General features: G+C 41.7%; 2 protein-coding genes across 2 annotated transcripts in view; one reads left to right on the forward strand and one right to left on the reverse strand.

The window, feature by feature from the left end:
• LOC131878945 (neural cell adhesion molecule 2-like) overlaps positions 1–7,374 on the reverse strand; it is a 45,605-nt gene extending 38,231 nt beyond the window's left edge. The window contains exon 1 of the mRNA XM_059225108.1: positions 6,498–7,374. The gene's annotated coding sequence lies outside the window, so the exon portion shown is untranslated. The remainder of the gene's footprint in view (positions 1–6,497) is intronic.
• Positions 7,375–7,904: 530 nt separating this feature from the next.
• The window catches only part of LOC131878941 (uncharacterized), a gene marked incomplete in the record, with an annotated part of 3,137 nt that continues 214 nt past the window's right edge, over positions 7,905–10,827 (forward strand). Inside the window, 8 exon segments of the mRNA XM_059225103.1 lie at positions 7,905–8,158; positions 8,409–8,547; positions 8,641–8,752; positions 8,861–9,064; positions 9,131–9,330; positions 10,090–10,188; positions 10,329–10,473; positions 10,549–10,827. Of these exon segments, the coding sequence (XP_059081086.1) occupies positions 7,920–8,158; positions 8,409–8,547; positions 8,641–8,752; positions 8,861–9,064; positions 9,131–9,330; positions 10,090–10,188; positions 10,329–10,473; positions 10,549–10,827 (1,417 nt within the window).

Here is a 10,827-nt window from a genome sequence, read left to right on the forward strand (position 1 = left end):
AGTGTAAAATGATATTTCTAAAACTAAAACCTGTGCTTTACTGATAATTCATTTTAACGTTGTGTTTCGAGGAAAGGTCGCAAATACCAATGGGGGTTTCTTCTTGATTCTTTTCTGTGTCCTAATACCTTCTATCCAAAGTGTTTCTCACGATTGGGCTCCAAAGGGATTAAAAAAAAAAGAATTCTGAAACGGAATAATTCTAGAAAAAACACGATGCATAATTTAGAACCAAAAGAGTGAACCTTTCAAATGCCAGGACGCCACCATGTTTTAACTGGTTTCGCCCCCAAACAATCATGGTACAAAATTATTTTGAAATTTCCAAAGGCTCTGAACCTTTTTTTGCCTCAACTAAAGAACGTACCTGCAGAGTTGGGCAGGATTATCGCTCACTACAGAATATGCTTAAGATTTGTTTAAAAAGATCCGGAATTGGTATTTTGTAGCTCTTTGTTCTCCAATTCTAAAGGGACCAAAATGGACACATGCTGTAATTTGCTTCAACAAAGAGAGCCAGCTACTAGTTAATTTTGGATCTCTTGCGCCTACGGGAAAGGTCCAAATAGATTAAGGACATGATTGTTGCCACATCTTTAACCAATTGAGGTGTTGCCAAGTGAGGGGGCTATTTATTTTACATGTCACACAATCACAGCATCAAGTTAACCAGATACGTTGTTTGCCGAGTGCCCCAAAAGTGTCATTGCACAAGATGCAAAATGTAGCTTAGTTCTTGGTGCCTCCGGTATTTGGGCAATATCTTGGCTTACTGCTCTGTGTTTGCAGATTCAATCGCTCAAATTCAGTAATCAAACAATGGCGAATGTTGGATTGATCGAGGAAAATTAGCCGAGGAAATGACCTGACTTCTTGAAACATTCAAGCACAAACTTTTGTAAACGAGTTATCCCTCTGGAAACCTCTGGAAAGCCAATACGACAGAAACTAACGCAAAATGTGATTACCCAAGATTTTAATTGTATTCATTTCGAGTGGGTTAGCCAATGGTAAAGAACGCCATCTGACCAAGGAAGCAAGTGCTGATAAAATATGGAAATTCAAGAGCGAACTTACCTAACAAGTTTTAAAGAAATATGGATTCAAATTTTCACTTTTTTTTGAACGGCTTACAAACTCGTTGCGTACAATGAATTTATGCCTCTTGACTTCCTGATTTCAAAAAGTGTCCTCAAATGTTGTGGCATTTTTTTTAAATCGCAAGATACAGCCTGGGATTCCCGTGAGAGAGCAAGAAACAAGTAAAACGAATAATTCAACGGTTTATTTCCATGCTGTCCGCGACTGGTTGTGCCATAATGTAAGTAGTAGTGATGTGTTTCGAAAAGTATGTTAGCTTTTTAGCTTCAAGGACCTTGGTTAGGGCTCCCATTACGACAGAAAGAGGGTACACAAGCAAATCAAAACCACTTAATTGAGTGGCAAAACATGACCCTGCCTTTCTAGGTCTCGAAACCAGAGCCCAGTTTTCAAATCGAAGAAGTGAATCTTAGATCGAGAAAAGATCCAAGTTATGTAGTATAGTGCGACCTTTTCTCGATCTAAGAAACTGGGCGCAGGGCCGCTTGCAATATTGTAAAGGGGAAACTATAAGGGAAATGAGGATAAGCAGAAATCGTATTACAATGATGCCAAATATAATTCGCAATTGACAATATTGTTTTCCCGTTTGCCCTAAAAGCTCAATATTTGGTCCCTGATATATTGGCTGGCTACCATGGCAAGAATTGAGCTTTAAGGCTAAACGGGAAAACAATATCATCAATTGCAAGTACCCTTTGGCGTCATTATGATACCGTACTTTATTGTTTTCATTTCACACATAATTTCCATGTGACACTTTTGCTCATGTGGCATGACTTCGACCTTGCTATTTTGGTTATAATCAGCCCTTCCCATGGGCGGCCACCTTACGGAGAATCTGAACCCCATTAGTAGCACTTGGAGCGTCTTATTTGGTAAGCAACCCTCCAGTCCAGCCTCTGTACTATATAAAGGTGTTACAGGTTCGCTTTGACATTATTTTGATACCCGACTAATCGAACAGAATGTGGTTGACAAATTCAGGTCAATTTTTTTTAATTTTTTATTTTTCTTTTTTTTTTTTTTTTTTTTTTTATTTTTTTCTTTTTTTTTTTTTTTTTTTTTTATTTCTTATTCTCGTTGAATTTAGCGCACAAGTCAAAATCAGATGATTTATGTACATCAAAAGAAACTTCAAGCCTGTTTTTAACCAATGCGTTTGGGTGAAGCGAAATTTAATCATTTTTTCCCAAAGAACCTTATTTGGAGCCTTAATATTCCTCGAAAATAATGGCGATCTTGGTTTGTTTGTCATCAACTAAAGTCATTACGCCTTGTAAAAAGTCAACTTTGGCCTTTATTATTTTTTCTAGCGTAGGATAAACACATGGGCAGAACGATTTCCCAGGATCTCTTAAACACGTTAATCATCATTTGGCTTCTTTTATGATTGCAAGAAATGACCGTTTTTACATTCCCAGTCAAGGAAATCCTTGCTCAGTTGCATTAATGATGATGGCCGTCATTTGTAGATGCAATCTAGTGAAAAGCTTAGCAGACCTTTCGGGAATTCATGCCGGTTTTTTTCATCGACACTGCCAGCCTACCCTGAAATGGGGTCATTTATTTCATTTTGCAGTTTCTAGTACATTCGCTTCACAATTCCTGACGAAGCAATAGATTAAGACTACGACTTGTCTTGGTCGACTGATAATGAGAGAGAGATAATAGCAATTGCCCCAAGGGAATCAAGAAGAGGGCGAAGATTCTCAGACCCAGAAACGTGCATCTAATGCCAAAAATCTAGGTCAGGAAGAACAACTCAACGTTAAGAACGGTCAAATGGATTCGGTTTAATTAGATGGGCCATTCCCATCAGAGGTATTGAGTAGGAAACAATAATAATATCTCTTGATTAAGAGAAATAATCCATGTTCACGAACTGAACCTTCAGGGTTTCTATCTGTACAGTAATGAGCAAAATGAGATCCACTGACAAAGGCTTGTCTGTTCCACGTTGGAATTCTAAATGTGATGTGAGGTAAATCACGTGTGAACTTAGGAGTCAAACATTTCTTTTTATATTTGGCAACAACCGTGTAATCATGGAGGGGAAACTTCTAGCCCCGACAAACATGTATATTTCTTCAAAAACGTTTCGAAAAAGTTCCGATTGGAACTCCAATTGAAGAACGTTGACCTCTAACTTTTGGCACAAGTCAAATGCCAAGAACAGAAGGCACCATTCCTTCCTGTTTGAGCAAGTGCTAGAAATGCAGTTTGCCGAAAGGTCATCATCCACAAAAGGAACCTTAAACAATTGATTGAGAACTCTCTTGGGGGAGTTGTGGAGAACTTCTTACACTACATGGACTTTAGGAGACGGTTCCACTTTAATCCAAATAGACGTCCGCCTCACCCACTGCATCCAGTCAAGGTAAGACGTCAGACAGAACTAGCGTAGACTGCCTTTGCTCAATGTTAGCCCGTCAAGGCCCAAGTGAAGCGACTCTCTACGGAGCCTTTGGTCTTTGGATTCAATGAACAATGAAACGAGAGAACCAAAGGATTAGGATGGGAACCTGAGTGAGCGCGATACGAGATTGACCTAAATTGGAAGTTGCTAAACAATTATTATCATTGTTCCTTCCTTGGAAATGCACTTCTGTAGGACGGTGTGGTGTTATTAAGTCGACAAATGGGATCGTTTCTAGGTGCGCCTTTGCACACTTCTCTTTCTATTGACATTAGGTGGCCTTTGAAGATTTGGTCTTAAACCCTGCGATTTGATTGACAAGGATGTACGGCAAAAACTACCAACTATGTGTTTTCTCAATAAACGGAGCAATTGATATTTCTTGCGAAATAACCAGTCTTATTGAAGGTTTCAAAGAAAAATCTTCCATTGATTGAACCCTTGGCCAAGGTTACTTACCTATCACTTTTCCTTCATGTTTTTTTTTTCATTTCTTGGAACCAAATCGACGGTGCTCTGAGCTTGATTTACCCAATATGAGCAGAAGAGACATATACGTATATCGCAAGTCAATGTCAGATCTAAATGAGGTTACGAAAGATGCGGCCTTTATTTCCTCGGACGTGTACATACAAATGGATACGTAGGGACATCAATAGTGGCATCAAAAAGTTGTTGGATGGCATCCCGTATTCTTCGTGGTGGTGGAGCCCTTGAAACTCATTGTGACAAGCCGTCACAAAAGACGGAAATGTTCAGTACAAAGAAAGCGGCTCGAGGAATCAATGGCGAATGACTCGGATTGGCATAGGGAAAACTCACTCAAAGTTGATCCGGTCAAAGACGGAAAACATGACCTCTGTTTTTTTTTCTGATACCGACGTCATTCCCCCTACTTGATTTTTTCATATATCATAGGCTCGAATAGAACTAAGTCGGGATGGCCTTTTCCTCAATGATTAACGGCTCTAGATTTACAGTTGTTCATTACGCACATAGGTCTATGCCTTAATCAACTAATCATTAAACGATTCCGAAATTTATCGCAGCCGGAAAGAATGATAACACGGATACTAACAATGTCCAAAGGTTGATTTTCGAATGTGCCAAATGACAAGTCAATTTCGCTTTTTGGGCAATTACCCCACTGTCCTTGCAATCCAAGAGCCATAAAGGACCCATTCAAACAAATGTAATGTTCCAATCTTTCTGGTTCACCTCATTCAACCTTGATTTGGACATGGGGGTCATGTCCTAAGTTTGGGACTTGGCCTTTATTATATCACGTCCCAACTCGTCGTTCCATTTGTTGGGGCAACTGTCAGAGACTTTCGTTCAATCCTCGTGATATGAGCTTGGTTGGAATTTAAACAATACGGCTCGTCCTCGCCCACCCAACACAAGGTTATTCTTTACCAGACGCCCTAATCCATTTTCCCGGGAAGTGACAACCTTTGTTCCTGATGGGAAAGCTACTTTTTGGCCTTTTTTGCTATACCATTTTCTTTTAGACTCAGATCAGTATCGTTGAGTTCTCAAGCAAGTTTTTAATGGGACGAGGTAGGGAATCAAAAGTTCCCTTTTTTTCGTGAATGACAACATGTGGAAAGGCTGTTACGTCAAGAACCTTTTTTTAAGAACCTACATGGCAAGGTAGAGTTGGACGCGAGAAAAGCATAAGTGTTTTTGCTTTCTCATTTGACACTTGTGTTCCAATTAATAAACGATTACATGTTCTCTTTTACAAATATATTCACAAGAAATTGCTTTGAACTGACCAGCGCCCAATATATTTGAACCCTATTACAAATATCCCTCGCCGATGACAAAATGTCTATCTGAGATACTAGGACAAATTTGAAGTGCCTTTGTACAGATTGGCTTATCACCTTTCGATTGATATTTTATGCCAGTCACTATTGTTTGATTGGATGCCCTGAAGAGTGGACCCAAAGATGATTGGATCCCTTGGACCAGTGGAACTTGGCTCGAAAATGCTCCTTTCTGTATGTACTACAGTCGTTATTGGGATGGATCCCTATAATGGGCCCTAAACATTTGTTTCACCTGGAGGTCTACTTTGGAATCTAAAGCTCATGAGGAATAAATTTGGTCCCGGGACATTGAAAATGGCTAGGTTCAAGAGAGGTTTCTTTTTCATGCCCCAACAAGCTCTCCATGTGTGCTCAATGGCTTCCTTGGTAAAGGCTTCATCGTTCATGCACGAATGCGAATAAAGAGGACGGAAAACTTTTCTAGTTCTCACTTCCTTCTTTAATTATTTCTGACTAAAGTTTTCCCTTGTTAAGAATGGACGGCTAAAAGCGAGAAAGAGAACGAGAAACCGGATTTTTAGGGACATTTTATGGGAAGAGTTTCGTAACCTTTGATTGGCAATATCATTTGTCCAATTACATTAAAGCCCAATCTTCCATGGAAAGTTTGGGCTAAAATTGGGATTGTTTTATTTCTTTTCCTTGGATCATCGATCAAAGTTAAAGACTACCAAGGAATTGCATTGGATTAGTCGAGTCAAACTTGGACGGAAAAGTATGGATCAAGACTTCAAGAACTGCGTCAAGGATAAATCAGGACAGCCCCGTTCTTAATGCTAATCGAGGTTTATAATTGCACCCAATCTACTTTACACGAGGGAACAAGGCTGCTCGGCCTTCAAGTCCGGGTACGCGTCACATGAGCGCGAATTTCAACATTTATGAGCGTAATTAAGATACTGATCAAAGGAGATATAACTGGCACGCTGGTTTGTTTCCTTGGTGGAACAACGAAAAAAGAACCGTTCCTTTTTCTGATTGCGCTGGAAAATGTTCCCTTTACTCGGGTTCGCAATCTAGATTTGACGACTTGATCCCAATTTGAATGCAAATGAACGCAAATCAGGCGCAATCCAAGTGAACCAACCCTGCACCTGCCTGGATGATCCAATAATCATTAGTGTGGTATGCTTCGCACTCACCTTAAATTGGAACCCCTCAAATGTCTACTCTATCCACATTCTTAGCAATGCCAAGGTGTCAAAGTTGCCCTCAATGAGGATCTCTCGAGTTCCAGGAAGTACAAGATGATTTATTGCTCACTTCATAAGGCCGCTTAAGGTCTCTCTTCTTTTCCCTGGGGTTCCTTGGTCCAATTCACCTCACAGATTTCGTATTCTTGTAGATTTTGAGCTCAAGGATGACACTCACACACTGGGAGCTTGGTCTTGTTCGAATAACTTTTTAAGACCAACTTGAACCTCTCCGGCTGGATCTGCTTTTCCTTCTCTGTAAGGAACGCCGGCGCTATTCCTCGTTCGTTCTTGGTCATGACTCCTATTCCTCTTCCTTCCTCTGTGTGAAGGCTCGAGAGGAGAGGAGTCATTTTGCCCCGGAGAAATCCTTCGGTTCCGTGTGTCCTCTGCCTTCTTGCAAAGGCCAGGCAGAAGACCGAGGGACCTGTGGGTCTTGGAACACGGATTGAAAATTTGTCGTTGGCGTGGGGACACCGCCAATTGGAATTGGGCACCAAAGAAAGAAATGTGAAAGGAAAAAAAGGACTTGGGCGATTTTGATGGATCTCTTCTCCTTTTTCCTTGGTGAAGGAAAGGGGATGAATGCGGGAACAGAACTTCTCGATCGGGCTGATTGCAAAATAATAGAAGTCCTAATCACAGAGTGCGGAGTATTGAAGTCTGAAATCAAGTTGAATTGCGACAAAATAATACTCTTCCAAACCAGTCCAGCCGTCCAATATTTTTTCCGCCGAAACGGTCAGACCGTCGGGAATATGAAATGCTAGCTAGAGCCAGCAGTCTGGCGGAAAATGCATTGAGTTTTGCGGGCGACACCATTAAAACGAATTGAAGATTCTGCCGAATACAATCTTGGCTTCATTCTCTCCTTGGAAAACAAGGGCTCCCCAGATTGTAATTGAAGCTCCATGTTATTATGACCGAGGGAGTCGAGAATCTATTGAATTTAGGGAAATGGAATTTCTTCAGTCTACTATACCATAATAAACTCCGCCCTGTTGAAATGAGGGAGGGAACAAAATATGGACCCCGAAGTTTGCCTTTTCTACTCTGGGATTGAAAATCAATTCATTAATAGCCTTCATGGAAGAATTAGCGAGTGCTTGAAGCGTATTGTACCTGACAATCAGCTTTCTTCTCACTCATGTCATCCATATGGTTGGTGTTCCTCTGAAGGTTTTGAGCACTACAAAGCTTGGGTTGTTATGACGACCCTTGATGACGAGCATCAGTCGCATTTTCTCCGAAATCGAATAAGTGGTACCAAGGACAGTTTGATGCCAGTCAAGAGTTTCGTTAGCTGATTTAGATCTACCGATATTGTGATAAGTGGTGAAAAAGGTTAACAACGTGTATTCAAGATCCACTATGAATGTCTCAAATACCACCTCGTTATGTTCCACGTTCTCCCAAGCTCATATCGGGGATCGAATCATATTCTCCATTCTCTTTGCATTGGTGGGCGTGGTCGGTGTGGGACTGAATCGATCCGTGGTCCTGCACCTGTCCAATAATGGGGCGAGATACAAACTCATTAACACCTTGATCTATTTCATCTGCGTATTGGGCTACACTCACTCCACCTTGCAAATTGGAACCATTCTCTGGTGAGTTGATGGAGATCTCGGTCGGGCAAATCCAGGCCAGGAAATGGGTCGGGTACTTCGGATAAGTTTTCCTTGATTCCACATTTGTCCCATGGGTCGTGTTAGTCTTCTTGATCCGTTGACAGTACGGTACAAAAAGAAACGAGCTGAGCCAATCAACATCAAACGGATGATTACCTCATGTTCTGACAGGCCATATTCAACCAAGAGCGAGCGATTTTTAGTGAACATGTGCCTTTCGTTTATTCAGGATATGGGCGGCCTTTTATACGAATCTCCTCACGCTCTGGTTGGGTTACGTTTATTGGATCCTAGTGATTTATTTGTCCTCCCTCATGTCGACTTTCATTATGATGATTGCCATCGCCCGGTATCTGTTCATTTTCAAGGTAATGCTTGTCCTTGAACTTACTTGTATATTGCGGCATCTAGTTCTAGTTTCTAAAAAATCTAAATTTGGAAAGTCACAATTTTATTTTTAGGAGGAGGCCATCCAGGAACTCCGTGAGGACGATCACTTGACCAAGACTGTAATGCTGATTGCAGGCAATGTATCTCTTGTGGCCACACTCATAGCTGCCTCTTCCCTACATAGTGAGTCGAGAGCAAGGCTTCTTTGTACAACCTTCTACCCTGAATACTAAGACCCACGTCCAGATTTCTCGTTCCTCGGCTCTCCTAATTCTTGGATGTCTCTTTTAGATACCCATGTCACACACTTGTGGAATGATAATGTCCGAGAACATGTTCAAATCATGCATGATTCTCAGAGTGTTTGGACACGGAGAGTCTTTCTCGGACTGATTCTTGCCATGGTGCTAGGGGCGATCACGGTGAATTTTCATTTCTACCGAAAAATCCTGGCTTGCAACCCTTTCCGAAGACAATCGGTCTCATTTTCGGCAGGTGAAGATAGGTTCATCTGTAAATAAACTCGGGACCAACATTCATTCGTCTTGTTCATGGTTGCAGTGAACGGCATTTCATCGCCATTGGGCAGGATGGACCACAAACAAAAACGGATCCAGAATTTCGTTTCCTCTTCGTCGCATCGACGCTTGTCATTGCTCTGTTTCAGCTCGTTTCTGCCTCCAATTATTTCCCACTTCTGTGAACCCATTTGTTTCAACCGACTGTTTCTGTGGATCTTCATGTGTTCCCATTTGTTACAGGTAAAGAGCTCTCATGACTCAAACTTGGTGCTCGTGGTTCTTACGACATCATGTTCCAATGTTGCCACTAGCTTAAGCATAAATGGAGGACTTTCCATGTTGCACTAAAAAATGTACTTCGAACATGCGGTCGCAGCCTCTTTGGTCCAATTGGAATTCCTTTTGAATTCTCGATGCTCTTTTCGCTCTGGAACAGACTGACTTTGCCGAGAAGGACTGGGAACATCTGCACTAAGCTTATGGTGTGAAAATAATCCTAAAAAATTCAAAATATTTCCACTCTCTCTCCGCCTTCCTTTCAGTGGTCCCTTTTTTGCCGAGGGCGAGGGCACAAGGATCTCTGTCCACAGCGTGCGTGTACTAACCCCCCNAAGCACAAAATGCTAGGATCGATCGGATTCTTTCTAAATCACGCCGAAATCCACGGCTGCTGTACGGCCAAGGCGGATGCCCCCCCCCCTCCCCTTTTCAAGCTGTCGAGGGTCTCGAAAGTTTACTATTGGGTTTTTCAATACATTCTGGTCGATGAAAAGAGCATAGAGAACTTGATGGTGAATATCTCATTTTTAGACTTCTTGTAGGGTTGCCGTCAAACTTGCTCCTTGATGAATGCAATGTTGGCGAGACATAACAAGAAGTCAAGTGTGGGGAATCTTAAGTAGGAACCCGTGACAAAAAGAGACTCTCTCAAGGGTACATGAGAGTGCACTTAACAATATGCGTTTAGGATTGCGTCTTTTTCTTTGCTTCTTCGCCCAGGTTTGTTTTCCTTGCTTGATCCCGGCCTTGGTCCACATTTTGGATAACACGCGTCTTCGTCGGGAACATCTGGGTATTGTTGGACTCAACCCCTATCAGGTAAGTGCTTTATTATGATCCTCGATCATTTGGAAGTGCCCTACTTGGTGTTCAGATTTTATGAAACAGTTCAGTGTGCAGTACGGAAATCCCGGTGGTTTGTTGTTGTTCCAATCCACATGATCTTTTCTTGTGCTAAGGTTCCCAATGAAGGACCCAAGGTGAATGACCATCAGTCCTTGGTCAACCTTCTTCAGCGCAAGCAGATTGATACATTGACCGTGTATACTATTCCTATATCGACTAAATGGCACCAAAAGCAATCTAATAAGGTGGTTCCAACGAGTAAGTGATCAGTAAGATTGTTTGTTGTGCCATGTGTGATGCAAATCTTGGATTAACCTGAATCCACCTTTCCAGATGACGATGAGCCTTCGTCCAAGCCCCACGATCATGTTCTGAATCACTTTACAGTATTGAGACCAAAGTTGCAATTGCCCAACTATGTGACTAGTTCCATTTTCCCGCTTCAAATCAACGTGATGAAGCATCTGAGATCGGATTCCCTGGACGAGCCTGAGGGTCGCAAGATGTACAACAATCCGATCGAGAACTATTCATATCGAATCTGGGAGATTCCTTACTACACTGGCAAGAAACTGGCGCGTATCATAGGAGGAGAGTTTTTGGAGGAGAAAG

This window comes from Tigriopus californicus, chromosome 4 (genome assembly GCF_007210705.1).
Source record: "Tigriopus californicus strain San Diego chromosome 4, Tcal_SD_v2.1, whole genome shotgun sequence".
NCBI classification, from domain to species: Eukaryota; Metazoa; Arthropoda; class Copepoda; order Harpacticoida; family Harpacticidae; genus Tigriopus; species Tigriopus californicus.